We start from the raw sequence: 19,575 nt of genomic DNA, 5'->3' as shown, positions 1-19,575 counted from the left end.
GGTAAGAAAAAATACTTGGTAAACAATATAACTATATACTTTATTTACAAAATGAATAAATGCTATTCGAATATGAGAACAAACTTGAAACCAGAGCATAAATTCACCTGACTTGATGAGTCAGTGAGAACTGTCACTCCAATGGATCTTCGAAGATGTTCTAGCCATTCCACAGCACAGCCTCCTACTGCATGTTGATATTCACCATCTCCTCATCAATCCAGCAGTAGAATCAAATAGCAGTGGATTCCTGAACTCTCCCCTCATATCAAGCATAAAATGCATCCATTGATTCTTTACTTTAAGTGGCAACTGAACTCTTGCATTAGACCTGTTTTCTTTGCAGCATACATTCTCAATGGGTATCTTTATTATACGATTTCTACCAAATGGAGAATATGTGACAAATGTTAAATGCCTCCCACCTTTGTTAAGGATTAGAAATCTAACTGATTTTAATGTGTACATCCATATGATTGCTAAGGAACCTGTGCCTGTAAATAACATCATTCACATTAGTAACACTATTATAATAGCACAGATAAGTAGACGGAATCTACAGGAGCAAAAATTTCAAGTATAATTTAATATTTAAGTTAAATACTGAAGCGATCGATGTAATCTTTATCTTTCTTCTGAAGCATGGGGGAGCCCACTATTAGGGATATGCCTCTCTGATATGTTTCCACCATATACGGTTTGTGATCTGTTGGTGCCATCTGTCTCCTTATAGGTTTTAAATATCTAACATCAGTGATACTTTTTTCTAGGACTAAGCTGTTATTGTTCCATACCTTGTAATTCCATTGTCATATTTTAGAACTGATAACTTTGTTACAAACTATTGGCAACAGAAATTGATACAGGTACTCACAGAGATGTGATATGCAGTATATGTGACCGATAAGAATTTTATTTGTATCTTCATACACACAAATTCATGTGTAATTCTTATATGTGATAATAACCTCACTATTTATAATATCACAGCACCAACACCAGTATCAGTAATCAAATGAAGACTGTAAAAGTTATCTGTCTATACTGCCTGCCTGCCACCAAGCAGCTTGATTTGTAAGCTGTTTTGGTTGAGTGTGCAGTTTATACAGTGAAATTATAGATAATGATTAGGGGCATGACATCTCATTATCTTGGGAATGGCAACATATTGAGAGTGTGATGTTATGTGACGTACATACATAATTAATATCAACGATAAAGCACTAAGTACTCACCAATGGCTACAGATAATATTCCTAAACCATTTTTATATTTATTTTCTCCTAAATTTATCTTTCTAAACCATGGGGTGTCCTCTGTGATCTTAGATTCATCCACCGGAGCATCCCTCAACGAAGAAAATGCAAATATACCTAAGTACGACCAAAACATATATTGGACGACTGCAAAAACGTTCATGTACATATAAAACTTGGGATTTTCATATTTAAATAAAATAACATCTTTTATTACATTTGTATTTACATCATGTATCGTCCGGGTAGTTACTGAACTAAATGCCGCTTTTTGAGATCCTCTTACAAAATCCCTGTAGTTCTGAAGGAAGCGCTGCGACTGCGATATGCACCTTCTTAAAGTATTTATAGCACACGGCAAAAGTACCATGATTCAATAATTTCCTTACAACCTAAAATATGAATTCGGTACTAGCGTTAAATAGTCGGTGTTTGATCGGGAAATATTAAAAACCCTATCTATATTAAATTCAATTTTCAAATATAGTGTATATGAACGATTTTATAACCTCTAAATTTAGTTTCATTAATTTGACAGTTGGCTGACAATTTTGATATACTAGAGTTGTTTACTACCTTATATAATCGGGAAAAACAACAAATAAGTGTTATTTTTAGTTTCTTGTTTTCTAGACATTTCTTCAAACAGTCAAATTATGAATATCCTTTGATATTCTTATTTGGAAACATATTTAACTAAAACATTTTATATTTCGTATATTTTTGATAATGTAATAATCCAACTTAGAAAATCAACAATTGATGTGTGAATAAATATAAAAAAGTTTAATATTGATTGTTAGTTGACAGAAACTTTTTTATAAATAATATTTAATATGTTGCATGCCGGTAAAGTTTGCAAAATAAGAAGATTTTACTGATGATATTTGAATTTGTTTGTACAATCTTGTAATACCTAATTGACAAAATAAAATGAGTATCTTTAGTCATGGATGATTATTTAAAACCTTACAACTACACATATCGTCTCTATTTTTTTTCACCTGGCCAAAGACAAAAAATATGTTTTGTCAATTACAGAATTTCATTTTAAAAAACATTTAAGCTGTTGTCTATGGTAGAACATCGGCGTCTTCGTCCTTTCATCTCAGTTTTACTAAATTGTTATTTACGATTTTAAAAATGATATTTTGGAAAAGCCAATATTGGTAGCTTAAATTTTGTCTTTATATTGAAGCAAACAGCATTTAGCGTTGATCGCTCACGGTTTTTATGTACTCTTAGCAAGATGGCTGATATAAAGGTAAGCGCTGGTTATTGGCGGCATTTTATGTTGTAACGGTCAAATATGTATTATTTGTTGTAGTCCATATGCTAATGTTTAGTTTCTTACTTGTATACCTCTGTTATTGGAAATATATGTAGTTTATATATGTAATAATAAGGACAGTAAAAATAATATGTTCTTGAGCATATTGAAATCAGCTTGTTTATTAATATGTTACGTACAAAGTAAGAAGTGACTATGTATAATATCAATTCAATATTGATTCTGTGCACGTTACAATTAGCATATAAATTTCTAAATTACTTTATTTAACATTGAGAATTTTTGTAAAGGTCGGTTTGAACTACCTTTCATTTACATAATTTGTTTTTAAAAGGGTATTTTTATGTAAACGTTCAGAAACTTATAACAGCTTTATACTTTTTAAATTAAGATGATAGCAGAAATTATTGTCTGAAAAAGACCTGAACATCAATACCATACTAATGCTACACAAGTACAGTCTGCTTCATGATTAGGTGCTGAATTGTTTGCTTGATTCATTTTTATTATAATATATATATCTATAGAAATAAATAAAATCTAAGTGACCCTTTGTAATTTCATCTATAGCTTTTTACTAAGTGCATATGAAGATATTTAAGGTACTTAGATAATAAAAAACAATAAAATAAATTTATATAAAAAAATTCTGTCTATATGTTCTTGCCGGTTTCTGATATGACTGGACCAATTATTTTATTTTAATAAAAAGAGTCATGCCAATTAAGACGTTGGTAACAGTGTAGTTCGAATAAAAAGTTAGAAAATTATCAATCTGTATCACAGCTTAACATAAAATGTCACAAAGGACATATTTTCTCTTTTAAATAATATTTATATTAAAAAAGCAGAAACAAATTGAAGTAAATCACATTTTTTAAGTTTACAATTTTTAATTCATCATAAATTTTTTACACACGAATGTTAATAATATTATTGTAACATTTTAATACCCTGACCTCTCTGACTGATTATAATAAAATTTTAATTATTAATAATACTTGAAAAAAATATAATTATGTATTTGTGAATAAAGTTGTGTGCTAATTATGATTATACATTATTATACAGTAATATAAAACTATAGGATTTCCCAATAATGTCACACACAAAACCTACCACAACACAACGCCTAAAATGCCTTTCTCACAGTGTTTACATATTATTGCTCATGACTGTACATACATCTTGACATTGCTAGGTCAGTGACAGTACAACTATTATCATACATCTTATGATATGGATTTTATATTCACAATATTGGAATCCATATGAGTTTTTATTTTTAATTTTATTGTGAAGGATATCTAGTGAGTCAGATAAGGAAATTTACATTTATTCCATTGTGTACAGTTTAAAATTGGAATATTAAAAAAGGTAAATTAAAAAACATTTCAAGGTACTTATAAACATGATATGGACATGTTGTGAGTGCTTACAATAGCAGTATGTTGATAAAATAATCATAATTTATGATTCACCAGAAACTGCTAATAAAAATTTTAGTGGTGCAATATGTACTGTGAGTACTTTGTGAGTATTGTAAATAAACTAACAATAGAGATAGAGAGAACAATAGAGAATAGAGTAGATCATTTATATACAATAAGTAATACTAGGCTATTGAAAAGCATTGCTGCCAGTATCTTGTGTATGCTGCCTCAATGTGCTGCATAGGATTACAATTTTTTTTACCCTTACCTTTAATTAAATCCTAAATTGTCTAACTTTGCATTACCATCTACATCTGCACTTGTCCCATTCAATAACAATTGAATAACCTAATTAATTGTAATTTCTACTAATTTTAAAAATAATTTTGTAGTATTGTATTATGATACTATCTCTGGTATGAAACAATGAACCTCTGGATACATTTAATTTGTCTTTATGACTACTGGTTCACATACAATTTTATATTAAGGTTTATTTGAATCTGTATTATTGCAAATATGTACAACATTCATTTAAAAATAATATGAGCTGAGTTTCTTGTCAGTTCTTCTCATTCTATTCTATTTGTACTGTGCGATAAATTGAACCTGCACCTATAGGAAATGAAGAGGTATGCTAAACCACTAGATAACTGAGGCGGTCTGAAAATAGAATGTAATGTGTGATACATTCTCATATTTATTAAATTAATATAGTATATATACTATGTAGTTTAATAATTGTTATAATATATTTTAGTTTTATTCACACTGTGATTACCCAAATTCTCTACTCAAGGAGATAATGTTAATTCTGTGTTCATTTATCCCTTTTACCCCTACCAAATCATACTGTAACTGAATTAGCAATAGCCATTTTGTTAGTCTAATTTACACAAAACTATTTACTTGTATACACTATATTTATTCTACAAAACTGTATTATATTTAGGATGCTTATATCCATGATTTACATTACAATAATTTGTTAACATCCTAATATGCAAGATACATGTTTACAGACTATGTTTAACAAGATGAATACCCAGAATGGCACAGTGGAGGCTGCGCCTCCTGCCAAAGGACAAAAGGCTACGATTGAGAAGATCTACCAAAAGAAATCACAATTGGAGCATATTCTGCTCCGACCTGACACATACATTGGGTCTGTTGAACGGGCCACAGAGACAATGTGGGTGTATGACAAGACAAAGGAATGCATGGTACAAAGGGAGCTCAATTTTGTGCCAGGTATATGGTCTTTTATATACAGCATATTGGAAATTTACTACAGAGAATAAGTTTATGGAACATTTCAGTGGCCTTACTTAATTCTATACAAATTTGTTGTAGATATGTAATAACATATTTATATAATGCATAAAGTAGATCTTATATATAAAATTCTCGTGTCACAGTTTTGGTTCCCATACTCCTTCGAAATGGCTTGACCGATTCTCATGAAATTTGTGAGCGTATTGAGTAGGTCTGAGAATCGGCCAACATCTATTTTTCATCCCCCTAAATGTTAGGGGTAGTCCATCCCTAAATTTATTTTATTTTAAGGCAAAACAACGTTTGCCGGGACAGCTAGTAATTTTATAAAATTATAAATAGAGGTGATGTCACTGACTCAAAAATTATTTCCTTTACAGGTTTATACAAAATATATGACGAAATTTTAGTGAATGCAGCTGATAATAAACAAAGAGACTCAAAAATGGACGTAATAAGAATTGACATAAATCAAGAGTTGAACACAATTTCAATATATAATAACGGCTGCGGCATTCCTGTGGTAATGCATAAGGAAGAGAAAATGTATGTGCCCACCATGATTTTTGGACATTTATTAACCTCATCAAACTACAATGATGAAGAGGAAAAAGTGACGGGAGGAAGAAATGGTTACGGTGCCAAACTTTGTAACATTTTCTCAACTAAGTTTACAGTTGAAACTGCCTCTAAACAATATAAAAAACATTTTAAGCAAACCTGGGGATCCAACATGACGAAAGCTTCAGAACCGAAGGTTAAGGAAGCAGGAAAAGATGACGATTTTACAAAAGTGACATTTAGCCCAGATTTGGCTAAGTTTAAAATGGAAAAACTTGAGGACGATATTGTCGCCTTGATGAAGCGACGCGCGTACGACGTAGCAGCGTCCTCACAAGGCGTCAAAGTATATTTAAATGGGGAACGTTTGAAAATAAACAAATTTAAGGACTATGTAGATTTATACATAAAAGGCAAGGAAGATGAAAATGGGCAACCATTGAAAGTAGTATATGAGAAAGTAAACGACCGCTGGGAGGTCGCACTTACATTATCAGACAGTGGTTTTCAACAGGTTTCATTTGTAAATTCAATAGCTACCACTAAAGGTGGCAAACATATTGATACTGTATCTGATAGCGTTGTAAAGAGTCTTCAAGAAGTATTAAAAAAGAAAAATAAAGGAGGTGTGAATATCAAGCCTTCTCAAATAAAATATCATATGTGGATGTTCGTAAATTGTCTCATTGTAAACCCGACCTTTGACTCTCAAACAAAAGAGAACATGACACTTCAAGCGAAAAGCTTTGGATCGAAATGTAATTTCTCTGAGAAATTTATAACTGGTGTTAGCAAATCTGGACTGGTGGAGTCTGTATTGAATTGGGCTAAATTTAAGGCACAAACTGAACTGGTGAAGGCATCAGGTAAGAAACAGAGTAAACTTAAAGGTATACCCAAATTAGAGGACGCAAACGACGCAGGTACGAGGAATGCGCATCTCTGCACCTTAATTCTTACTGAGGGAGACTCAGCCAAAACTTTGGCTGTATCTGGACTTAGTGTAGTAGGCAGGGATCATTATGGAGTATTCCCATTGAAGGGTAAACCTTTAAACGTACGAGACGCGTCACACAAGCAGGTGCTTGAGAATGTGGAAATTAATAACTTGATAAAAATCCTCGGGTTACAATATAAGAAAAAATACAACTCGATGGATGACTTGAAGTCTTTGAGATATGGCAAAGTGATGATTATGGCTGATCAGGATCAGGACGGTTCGCATATCAAAGGTTTGATCATCAATTTCATTCATCATAATTGGCCCGAACTGCTCAAATTGCCGTTTTTAGAGGAATTCATCACACCGATTGTGAAAGCTACTAAGAAAGATAAAGAGATATCATTTTACTCTTTGCCTGAATTTGAAGAATGGAAGAAAGATACAGACAACCATCACACCTATAATATCAAATACTACAAAGGTTTGGGTACCTCCACATCAAAGGAGGCTAAAGAATACTTTCAGAATATGGATAGGCATAGAATAAGGTTTAAGTACAGTGGTACGACTGATGATCACCATATTGAACTGGCATTTTCAAAGAAGGGGGCAGACCAACGTAAGGAGTGGTTGACAAGTCACATGGACGAAGTGAAGAGAAGAAAGGAGATTGGTCTCCCGGAAAGATATTTATACACAAAGGAAACTAAAGCTGTCACCTATTCGGATTTTGTAAATTTGGAGTTGGTTCTCTTCTCCAATGGTGACAATGTGAGGTAGGTATCCAGTTGTCATATTCAACAGTTGGTAAAAAAATGTGCTAAAGTATTCTCTAAACTACGATTACTACTGTAATTTATTTCAGATAACATTTTAAAATGTAACTAGTTTTTTCCTAACTGTTGATTTGTATTCATTTTTCGTATATTATTTTAAATATGTATATTTGATTTCTTTGAACATCTTTGGATTTGTTATTTTTCTACTCAATTTTCAGGTCGATTCCTTCAATGATAGATGGTTTGAAGCCTGGTCAACGGAAAGTGATCTTTACGTGTATAAAACGTAACGACAAACGCGAAGTTAAAGTGGCCCAGCTGGCGGGTTCCGTCGCCGAACATTCTGCTTACCATCACGGTAATTATGACTTATGTATAGGAAAATTTCAAAACTCTGGTTGTTAATCTATTGATTGATTTAATGATCCTCAAATATGAACAATTTTCCGTTTTTGCAAAATTTTCACTGATTAATGCTTCGCTTCTATTGCTCGTAGCGTAATGTTATACAGCTTAAAGCCTTTCTCGACAAATGGAATACCCAACACAAATAATTTTTCAATTCGGATTAATAGCTCCTGAGATTAGCGCGTTCATACAACAAACTCTTCAGCTTTATAATATTAGTATTATGTCATGTTATTTTCAGGTGAACAATCACTCGCAATGACCATCGTGAACTTGGCCCAGAACTACGTAGGTTCCAACAACATCAACTTACTGCAGCCGCGCGGTCAGTTTGGTACTCGACTCAGCGGAGGCAAGGATTCTGCGAGTCCTCGTTACATTTTCACTCTTATGTCGCAGCTCACAAGACTTATATTCCATCCACATGATGATCCGTTGCTGATTGTAAGTTCCTTTAATATCTTAATTATCGTTTGTGTTTTTGGGATAATATTTTTTTTATTACCTACCGTCTATTTTGAAGATACTAAATTTAAAAATAATGTTTCGATCTAGTTTTGTCGGTATATATGTATATAGGTATATATGCATAATTTCATGTTTGGTTCAGTATTTAAGGCATGAAAGCATAAGAAATGTACACACGGAAAATATAAGTAATGTAGTGTGCATTCATAATCTTAGGTAGATTTGAAATTAGAAAAGAGGCACTTTTGTTTTGGAGTTATTAAAAATGTATTATACACTAGTTGTGCCCGTGGTTTCACCTGCGTGAAATTTATAAACTATATTATTCTGATGTATAAGCTATATTATTGTAAAATTTCTCAAAAATCCATTCGGTAGTTTTTGTGTGAAAGAGCAACATCAACCATCCATCCACTCACAAAATTTCGCGTTTATAATATTAGTAAAATTTTTAATAGATAATTAAAAAACATTTTTTTTATTTTTATGCTTATTAGTCTATTTTAAGTATAATTGAATATTTTCTCAGCATGAATTTGAAGACAACCAGAAAATTGAGCCGGTTCATTATATACCCATTATCCCAATGGTGTTGGTGAATGGAGCTGAGGGTATCGGTACAGGCTGGTCCACCAAGATACCTAACTACAATCCAAGGGATATTGTTGAAAATATACGGTAAGTAAAGTAAAAATTATATAATCATAATAATAATAGCTCGGGACAATTCACACAGCGCCATCCACGCCCTTTAAGCAGAGCTTCTATTATGGGTACTTGACAGTTGACAGATATACTTAAATATTTTTTTGGGATCTAGTCTAGTGGTTAATCAGCTTAATTCCAATGGTTGCAGGTCCAATGGTTGCAGGTCCAATTCCTTGCATGGTGCAAACATTTGTATTAGCATTGTGTATGATTTTTTTGTATTGTCCTGGATATTTTCTACTTATATATATAAGTTTGGCTTAACTTGAGTTTAGATGGTGTAGTGTGATATTTTTAGGGATATTATCATTAAGGTTAATAGTTGATTAAAATATTATTTAATTTTCTTTGTGGAATAAACTACAGCAATTCATTATTTACAGTCGCATGCTCGATGGCGAGGAACCCAAGCCGATGCATCCCTGGTACAAAAACTTCCGCGGCACCATTGAAGGGTTTGGCGATAAATACGTCATATCCGGCGAGGCCGCTGTATTGCCCAATGACAAAATAGAAATCACAGAACTTCCAATTGGTACATGGACACAGAATTATAAGGAGAATGTTCTAGAACCTTTGCTGGGTACTGACAAAGTGAAGCCGCTCATATCGGAATATAGGGTAAGGAAACAACTATTCTATAAATCTTCTAAATAATGAAAAGGTACCTTCTATGATTATCAACATGGTATATCAATATTATTGACAAAGAAGCAGACTGTTGAACTTGTAAGTAAAAATAATACTGCAGACAGTCTTTTATCCTATAGTGGATCCTTCTCTAGATTAGTGTTGTTATTGTTAAAAATCATTATTATAATTTAAAATGTAAGTATTAATTTTGAATGATGAAAATTCATTGGAAGCTTACTACGTACTAGAACTTGTATGAGAATTTATGAGATTTTTTGCAAGCAGACATACAAATAATCTTTATTCTAATAAACTTTATATAAGCGGTTTTTAGTAGTCATGTTTTTTTTACTTATTTGGACCGCAGACTTATGACAAGAACGAACAAGGAACTTGCGTGTAGATCTTTTGAATAAATGTTATTTCAAATAAATATACAGTAACATATAGGAGTTCACTGGCTCACATAGTGCTGTTGCAAGGATATAGCATGCACCCTTATATGATCTCTATATGCTCTTGTTCTGTGTATTACTTCTTCTCTAACTGTTTCATCTCTTGACACTTGACTGTAATTAAAATCCATTTCAGGAATACAACACAGATACAACTGTCCGTTTTGTGGTATCACTCCTGCCTGGAAAACTATTTGAAGTGGAATCTGAAGGCATACATAAAGTGTTCAAACTGCAGACCACCATATCTATGACTTGCATGAACGCGTTTGATCACAACAACTGCTTAAACAAGTAAGTTTAGACATTAAAATAAATCAGTTACATCTATAATGTTTTATATAAAAAAGATATGCTCCAAGTACAAAAACCCCTATACATGGCAGATGAATACAGTAGTTGTTATATAATATATTACATGTATTGAATTCTAGTTATATTACACAATTATGTCTCTTGTTTAATATAGAAATAAATAATAAAAAAAAATACATTTAGAAATTTTATCCTTGTATATTTTTCTTCAATGATTACACATCGAAACTTACTCTTATATTTCATTTTATTATATTTAAAATAAAATATATATATCAAGAATGCTATTTCTTTTTTTTGAGTAGACTTCACTGAAAATCTGTACTGCAGTGACATGCTGCGGCACTAGCTCAGTAGAGGCCCTTTCAGCTTATAGCGCAATATTTATTATAGTTTTTAAGTACCTTTATATTTCCCTCCTCTCCTTCCTCTTTATTATGCTATGCTGAACAAACTATTATTATAATTAATTTATATACTTAGGTGGTATAAATTACATCATACTATATTTGATTGTTATCACTATTGTATACTCGTTTAATGAAATATATAAACTCTAGATACGAGAAAGTAGAAGAGATCCTGAGAGTGTTCTACGACATCCGATTAAGATACTATCTGCGCCGGAAGGATTACTTGGAAGGTCAGCTACAAGCAGAGGCCGATAAATTGTCGAACCAAGCGCGGTTCATCCTAGAGAAATGCGACAAAGGCCTGGTTGTCGAGAACAAGAAGCGGAAGGCAATGGTGGAAGAACTGATTAAGAGAGGTGATTTTTTTTTTAGTATTGCATGTACCGTCGCTATATACAGTGACTTAGCTTTCTACCTGGACTGGGTTTAAATTTAATAACACTAAAGACTGGCTGTAGCATAAATTCTGGCTAGTGATAGTAATAGAAACTCTGATAAAATATGTAAAAATAATCCTAGAGACTTTGTGTATCGAATATTATTTCTGCCTAGTGGTGAAAATACCTTGAAAATTAATGAAATCAAGAGACGCCCTTCGCGGTTTGATATTTTCTTGATCAAAATTAGTTTCTCTCCAGAAAATATATTAAACCCCATATTACAGTAAAATTGTTATTATGTTGTAATTTCAGTATCATAAATATGATATTTTGGTCATATGTGTAACAATTAACATATAAAAAAACTTGATTAAAAGAACATACATATCTACATATGTATATTTTTATAATGTTCAGGATATGCGCCGGACCCGATTGCGGAGTGGAAGAAACGCGCTGCAAAGATGCAGGGTTTAGAGAACGTAGCAGATGATGAGCCTGTGGAATCTGAGGAAGAAGCTGAACCCGAAGAGAAAGGCAAACCAGTTGATCCAGGTAACATTTGTAATTAAATATGTAAACTGCATATGTGCAATTGTCACTGTAATAAAAATACCTTCAAGAAAAGAGCTTATTCCTTCTAAAAAGAGTGTATGTTATGTGATGTTTACCACATATCATCAGATGACCCATCAACTTAATTGCCATTTCAATTACAAAAAAGTAAGTTAAATATTCTCTGATACTGACAAAATATCTCTAGTCTTTTCATTAAGGTTCATATTTGCTTGATAATTCAATTAAATAGTCATTGCAACTAGAGGCTATTAAATTCTTTTTTTTCATATTTAATTCACACTTAAGTTTTTAAACTGATATTCAGCTAACTAATTACTATAAAATATAGATTTATAATGATTATTTTAATTTGAATTTAGTGTTTTTTTTTTCAACACTTGTATGGTGTTAAACATTATGTTCAAGAAATTATTGTTGAATGTCAGTGCTTAACACTTATATAATTTCATTATAACAATAATAACATTTTATAATATTTACAGAAAAAGCATTCCAGCAGTTGAAAGAAGTGAAAAAGTTCAACTATCTGCTGGGTATGTCCATGTGGATGCTTACCAGAGAGAAGAAAGAAGAACTGCTCAAACAGAGGGATCAGAAACTTGCAGAACTCACTGCACTCAAGTAAATATTTTCCATTAATTTCTCACACATCTCTCATCATCTGTGATTACTATATATTTTCCACTGACTTGTCTGCATTTATTTTGATAAAAAAAAGTCCTATGTGTTAATGTAAGATAAAATTTTATCATTTCAGTTTCATTTATTTCAATCACTTTAGTTATTTCCTCAATTTTAAATCATCTTTTATGCAATCCGTAAAGTTTACTTTGTATTTTTCTCACATTTTGAGTAGTGTGGAAGATAAAATTATATATGATAAATGAATTTATTGATTTGAAACTTCGCAGAGCGAAGACCCCTCCGATGCTGTGGCGCGAGGATCTGGACGCTCTCCTGTTGAAGCTGGACGAGGTTGAGGAACAGGAGCGGCAGGAGGAGCTCGGTGTTAACAAGAAGACTTCCAAAGCACTGGTATGTACCACATATGTCTTCTCCATTGTACTATGTAGAGTTATTTAAACATTCTTCATTTATTAATCATTTATTGATGTAATCACATTTTAGAGTTTTAAGAAGGTATGATTATATATGATATTGTAATCTTTTAAGTTGAGAAGTGGTAAGAATCAGATCTGTTGTTGTTTTTAAAGTTATCTGTTAACATTATTCACTTTTTAGGTATCTATGTTTAACATTTTCTAAATTTTGAATATGCTAATGAACACCTACCGCCATCACATTTGTCATTTTAATAATCATATAGTGACTAAATAGGCTTTGGTGAGTAAATGTTTTAACAGAAGTTTTTAAATTATTATATGGTAATTCCACAATATCATTTAGTATTTTAATCTGTCTTATATATGATCATCTCTATTTACTAGCTTCGTCTCTTGTACTGCTTGTATATATTTGGTTAATATTAATTTGTTATTTTTTTTTATAATTTGTTATGCACTGTGTACAAACAAGCATCATACATTATTTTATTTTATTTATTAATCAGTTCGCATTTGGCCACGCAATGCAAACTGATTTTTGGTTAAATATGAAATGTTAATGTTGCGAAATAATGTATGATGCTAGCTCGTACACAATGAACACATCTCATAAAAACATATCTTTTAATGCTTACACACGAATAGATGGAGAGAATGAAGGTAAGATTACACAAATTTATACATAATAATATATAGTATTCAAGCAATGGTTCTGAATACGAAAATAAAAATAATAATAAGGACCTTTCTCAAGACCGTTATGAACGTAAAGTTTTTTCGCTTACAGTCCAGAAGACAGTTTGCCTATGTTAATTACATATACATATAGGTTTCTTCATCTAACGTTAAATGAAAATCCCGTGCATGTACAATTATTGCCATACATATTTGATCAAGTTATCATCATATGATTTAGGTTCTAGGCTTCTTAAAGCTTTCTTTGTATTTAATTTGTTTGTTGTTATTAGGCTGCCAATAAGAAGAATCGCAAGTCTCTAATGGATATCATACCATCGGACAACGGCAGACGTATAGAGCCCAAGATATCCGAGGACCTCATAAAGAGAATCCAAGCTGCTGAAAAGGCGAAGTCCAGGAAAGAACACAAAAAGGAGTATGATCCTGTAAGTAGTGATGTTCAAAATTATCCTGCTTTATTTTTAGTTAATTTTAAACATTCGTGTTTAATATACATTATTTAAATAATTAATGTAATACATTATGTAAATACCTTTATTTGCCATAAAATTATTCGTGTTAAGACCCGGTTAATAATTTAAATAATGTTTTATTTTTGTCATTATAAGAGTATTTAATAATAATAAGAACAACCCTGGACAATTCATGCAGCATAATATAAAGTCCTAAGCTTGTAAAATATCCTACACTGTTGTGTTAACTTAATGCTTGATTGCAGGATGATCCAACAGGAATAAGTCCATCAAGTGGCGAGAAGAAGCCGAAAGCGCGGGTGAAGAAGGAGAAAGTGGAGAAACCGGAGAAGACTGAGAAAGCTGATGGTATGAAACAGACGAAGCTTAACTTCAAGAAGGAACCTAAGAAGGTATGTAATTATCAATACTATATACCTGCTATCTAGAGTAACATTTTCTTTCATGTCAAGAGGTATAATAAAAATGTTCCATGTAGAACATCGTAAATGAAGTTCTGATAGTGCGTAAGTTGTTTATGTCAGTTATATATTTATTTATCAAGGTTTTAATATTTTTTGTTGTAGAAATAATTAAATATACATAATGTTAGGCAGAGGAGATAGGAAGATGTTTTAAAGAAAGTATTTAACATGAAAGTAGATATACATTGTAAGGGAGAGAATCATAAAAAAATATGTATGCATTGTGTGAAAGATGTTATGTATAAGAATATAGTAAGGTCAGATATGATTAGTGGAAGAAGAGGACATACTGTGTGGACCTAAAATAATGGGATGCAAGGAAATTATGAATATATTTTACATACATTAGCAACTCGTCCTGGTTTTGGATGCATTACAAATCTTTTAATATGTCTGCTTGTTTTATACTGTAACATGCATGTATTATACATAGAAATCTTTCTCTTGAATCATACTATTTATTTCTGAATTAAAATCCTTTGCGCAATTTAAAAGATACATAAGCAAACAGACAGCGAATGCTACTTAATTTTATACTATATAAAGATGTATGTATCTATGTATTCCTATCAGTTGTCTAGTAGATGGCGATTTTGTTTATACTGTGTAAAGATATAAGTACTATACATGAACAAGTTATTGACATGTGTATGTCTGTTGTGTTGTAGAAGAAGACGTCGTTCAGCGGCAGCTCGGGCTCCGGGTCGGACTCGGAGACCGGCAGCCTGCCGCCGCCCGCGCCGCGCCCGCGACCACAGGCCCGCCGCGCCGCCGCCAACGTCAGTACCACGCACACCACGCACACCACGCACACCACGCACACCACGCACACCACGCACACCACGCACACCACGCACACCACGCACACCACGCACACCACGCACACCACGCACACCACGCACACCACGCACACCACGCACACCACGCACACCACGCACACCACGCACACCACGCACACCACGCACACCACGCACACCGCGCACACCACGCGCACCACACACCACCAGATTCCAGATATATTATTATAGTCTAATTTGAAAAAATATATTAATCTTTATTTTTAAATAAACAGGTACAAAAATATAAGGATGGTTCAGAAGACTCATCGTCAGATTCAGATGTTGAGCTTCATGATAATAAGGTGGGGTCCGACACGGAGGCTCCGCGGGCGTTATCCATCAGCGACGACGATGATGACTTCAATGTTAGGAAGAATGCTGACAAGAAACCCGCAGAAATGGATTCTGGTGAGTTTGTTGAAACAAAAATGTATGTAATTGGTGAATAAGTATCCACAGTTTGTGTACGGACTAAAGTGTGATTGGTAACAATCACACAATCACACTTTTACACTATTATAAATACCTTTTTTATAGTTTATATAGAGGAGTGCAGAATGCTATTTTTTTTAAATTATGGTTTAAAAATATATTAAAGCAATGAAAAATAAGAACATACGCATATACACACTTTTGTTTATTGTTAAAGGTCAAATTGAGACTCGATTACACTGTGTAGTTTTGGTGAAACCTCTGACTATAGAAGTATAGTCTTTGACATAATATTTAATCTTATAATTTAAATCAATTATGGTCGAATTTGGAGCACTGGACGACCTATCCTATGAATTTCGTCACATTTAATTAGTTATTTTTTAATGTACTTTACAGATTGTCTATTTGATTCTCTAATCGAAGACACAAAGAAAGAAGAATCAGAGAAGCCTAAACAGAACCACAACTCGCATGCCACGAGCGACGATGAACCGATGGTGGTAGACTCGCCTCCCAAGAAGAAGGCTGCACCGAAACGGAAGTTGCACACCGAGAAGGAACCCAAGAACACCAAGAAGAGGCCTGCCAAGACAGTGTTCAGCCAGGACAGCGACGATGATAGTATATTTGACAGTAAAAAGGTAGGCTCCAGTCTATGTGCATATATTTTTCGTCATAATGAAATGGCTATTACGCTTGTGTTCAACAAATATAGAAATAGTCCTTATTGAAATAAAAATAAAATAAAGTTTAAAATAAATAAAACTTAATTTAAGCTTTGAATAACAAGGTAATCAAATGCCTTACATGTTAAATACTAGCTGTACCCGAGGTTGTTTCACCTGCGTGAAATTTATAGCCTATGTGTTGTTCTTATGTATAAGCTATATTATTGTAGTTACATCAAAATTCCTTAAATAGTTTTTGCGTGAAAGAGTAACAAACATCCATCTATCCATTTGTACTCATAAACTTTACTTTTATAATATTAGTAAGATGATTGCTGTGATGGCTGGCTTACCTTTTATACTTGTGAGCGGGTGTGCTTGTAGAGACTGGTCTGCTCTAATAACTATGATTGGTTCGTTACTGCAACTATTTATTTATTTATGTCAACTTTGATATTTGGCAGTTTGTATTTGTATGTAACTAACTACTCACCCCGGCTTAGCACAGGTGTACATGTATTATATATATAAACCTTCCTATTGAATCATTCTATCTATTAAAAAAACCGTTTCAAAATCTTTTGCGTAGTTTTAAAGATTTAAGCATACATAGGGACGGATAGACAGCGACTTTGTTTTATACTATGTAATAATATCATTCTGAACAATTAGTATGTATTTATTTTTGTCACAGAACAAGAAGGCGAATCCCCGCAAGAAAGTTAAGAAGGAGTGGAGTGACTCAGAGTCGGGCTCAGAGGCGGAGGCTGTGAAAGATGTCGCACCTCGCGGAACATCCGCCCGGCCGCGGGCCGCTCAGAAGTACAAGTTCAGTGACGGCTCAGAATCCGGCTCCGACTAGACGCCACACCGGAATATGCCTGGGTGATTATCTTATTATTATTACTAGCTGTGCCCGCGGTTTCACCCGCATGACATTGTGGTGGCCTATATGTTATTCTGATAAGCTATATTACTGTAAAGTATCAACAAAATCCGTTCAGTAGTTTCTGCGCGAAAGAGTAACAAACATCCATCCATACACACAAACTTTTGCGTTTATAATATTCATAGGATTACAATAAGACCCCGCTTAACGCTATTTTAACGTTTAGCGCACCTTTATTTCAACCCGAGGTTTCGAAACAATGGAAAGAGTAAATAGTTCCAGAAACAGCAGCAACTTTCTAACAGTGAGCTGCTTACCGTGGGACCAGATTGTCTTAAAGGGTAATTTTTTATTAAATAATAATATTGTTTCAGATTCAGTATTTCAATTTGAGTCGGAGCGGTGATTGTTTATAAAAGCGAGAGAGGCGCAGATTCGGCTGACACGGTCGGATCGTGAACTGTAATATAATGCGTTAATCACATTCAGAATTATTTTTATACAAATTTATCAGATAACGTTATGACTCAACGAAGTGTGATCACGTGGTGGACTCGATGTGTTGCCAGTGATATTTAATTTGAATTGTGACAAGCGTGTGTCGACTGTTTTTAATGTCTGAGGGTATCTGTGTGATTACACGTTTGGAAGTGGTACAGCGGTTTCGTGTGGCATAGTCAGTGTAGACTTGTTTTAAATATAAAAAAAACGTCATTGAAACTGACTGTAGGCAATGAAATTAAGTTTTCCAACTAGCCAATGATAGGCATAGTCAAATTTCGATAAATACATGAATTATCCAAGCGCATAATTTATACATTGTTTATTTTATTTCCCATATAAATATCATAGCAGATATACATATATGACAGTAATATAATAATTATTTATATTTGAAATTGTTTCAAGTATAATTTGTATACATCAATGTGAGTTTTATGAGAATAGTACAAGTGTCTACTTGTACAGAGATTATGCATCCGCCACCGGCTGTACCCGTAACGTGTGTCGATCGCCTAATAACCTCAAAATATAATAGGCACAATTACTGTTAAGTAATATTTATACATACGTAAGGTAGTTTAAAGTGAAGTGTTTGCGCGCGGCCGCTAGACATGTTCGTATGTAAGATTTTCTGAAGTTTTGTTTTAGACTAAAAATTTTCGACAATTGTACATATAATGATCTTGAAAATTTTCTATTCTCCGCCTGTCTGTTCAACTATTATTATTTTTATTCAATTATATTTATTTCTTGATTTATTTTCGTACTAGACATTTTGTTACTTGTGACTACTTGTGATTTAACACTGCATTAATATTAAATTTGTAAATGAAGACTCAATAATTGTATACGTTTTCATTAACACTGTGAGTGAACTCAAATATTGTTTTATATTGAATCTCTTTGAAAATGATCTTTTATTTCTAACTTAAATTTACAGTTACTGAAATACTTTATGGTTATAAAAGCGTATTTCAAACACTACTATTTATAATTCTTATAAACACTCGAATTGTATTACTTTATACATATATAAAAATATACGACAAATTTAGAATCCCTAGACTGGTTGAATTTGTTCGTATATAATATCATAAAAGGTATTCAGATTTTGACTAAGTGCCAAGACTATCAGTATAATATTGTATCGTACTTTCAATAAATTGTTTTATACATTCAAGAATTATTTTCTATTAATTATTATTATGCACGGCTTTTAAAATTGCTTATGTTTTTCATCTTAACATAATGATATAATATTCTTGTTTATTGTTTTATTATTTATGTCATAATTTAATTAATTTGTATTAGATTTAAATCTCGGACAATGTATGTTGTGTGGTGTTATTACTCACAGTATGTCTTTTATATATTTTTTGTTGTAATTCAATAAGTACTGTACAATTTGTATTGTCGCCGGCGTATGTGTACAAATTGAGATAATTTAATGAATATTTTATTAAATTTAGTATTACGTCAATTAATGTTTGGAGAATTTTCTAAAATTTTATGAAATGCGCGTGTGCGCACCGTAATTTGTTAATCTGTAATTTGCGTTCGTATTCTATTAATATTTCGATACATGAAATGTTAATATTACTATTTGTAAATAAAAGAACAATTTAAATACTTGTGTTGTTTCA

At 32.6% G+C, this 19,575-nt stretch overlaps 2 protein-coding genes across 4 annotated transcripts; one reads left to right on the top strand and one right to left on the bottom strand.

Moving 5' to 3' along the window:
• Positions 1 to 19: 19 nt before the first annotated feature.
• On the bottom strand, positions 20 to 1,899 carry LOC131854563 (transmembrane protein 223). Of its 3 annotated transcripts, none has more exons than XM_059205678.1 (3): positions 1,833 to 1,899; positions 1,236 to 1,648; positions 20 to 494 (listed from the first exon to the last, which is right to left on the bottom strand). In XM_059205678.1, the coding sequence occupies exons 2-3, from the start codon at positions 1,624 to 1,626 to the stop codon at positions 202 to 204; spliced, it is 684 nt and encodes a 227-aa protein (XP_059061661.1). In that variant the 5' UTR covers positions 1,627 to 1,648; positions 1,833 to 1,899; the 3' UTR covers positions 20 to 201. The 3 variants fall into 3 exon arrangements, with proteins under 3 accessions (XP_059061661.1, XP_059061662.1, XP_059061663.1); XM_059205679.1 differs by lacking the exon at positions 1,833 to 1,899 and adding an exon at positions 1,766 to 1,783; XM_059205680.1 differs by lacking the exon at positions 1,833 to 1,899 and having other exon boundaries at positions 1,236 to 1,403; positions 1,486 to 1,572.
• A 429-nt stretch (positions 1,900 to 2,328) lies between these two features.
• Positions 2,329 to 19,561, top strand: LOC131854559 (DNA topoisomerase 2). Its single transcript, XM_059205676.1, has 19 exons — positions 2,329 to 2,520; positions 5,003 to 5,231; positions 5,636 to 7,535; positions 7,757 to 7,896; positions 8,188 to 8,390; positions 8,944 to 9,092; positions 9,506 to 9,743; positions 10,347 to 10,504; positions 11,086 to 11,294; positions 11,736 to 11,873; positions 12,380 to 12,518; positions 12,809 to 12,932; positions 13,930 to 14,085; positions 14,379 to 14,525; positions 15,266 to 15,376; positions 15,670 to 15,844; positions 16,268 to 16,512; positions 17,234 to 17,424; positions 17,803 to 19,561. Exons 1-18 carry the CDS (start codon positions 2,506 to 2,508, stop codon positions 17,399 to 17,401), a joined length of 4,644 nt encoding a protein of 1,547 aa, XP_059061659.1. The 5' UTR covers positions 2,329 to 2,505; the 3' UTR covers positions 17,402 to 17,424; positions 17,803 to 19,561.
• The last annotated feature ends 14 nt before the right edge of the window (positions 19,562 to 19,575 follow it).

Source organism: Achroia grisella, unplaced genomic scaffold, assembly GCF_030625045.1.
Source record: "Achroia grisella isolate CSIRO2021 unplaced genomic scaffold, CSIRO_AGI_Agris_v1 utg1239, whole genome shotgun sequence".
Classification (NCBI taxonomy): domain Eukaryota; kingdom Metazoa; phylum Arthropoda; class Insecta; order Lepidoptera; family Pyralidae; genus Achroia; species Achroia grisella.
Note: the sequence above shows the minus strand (reverse complement) of the source record. Positions and strands in the feature narration are given on the sequence as shown.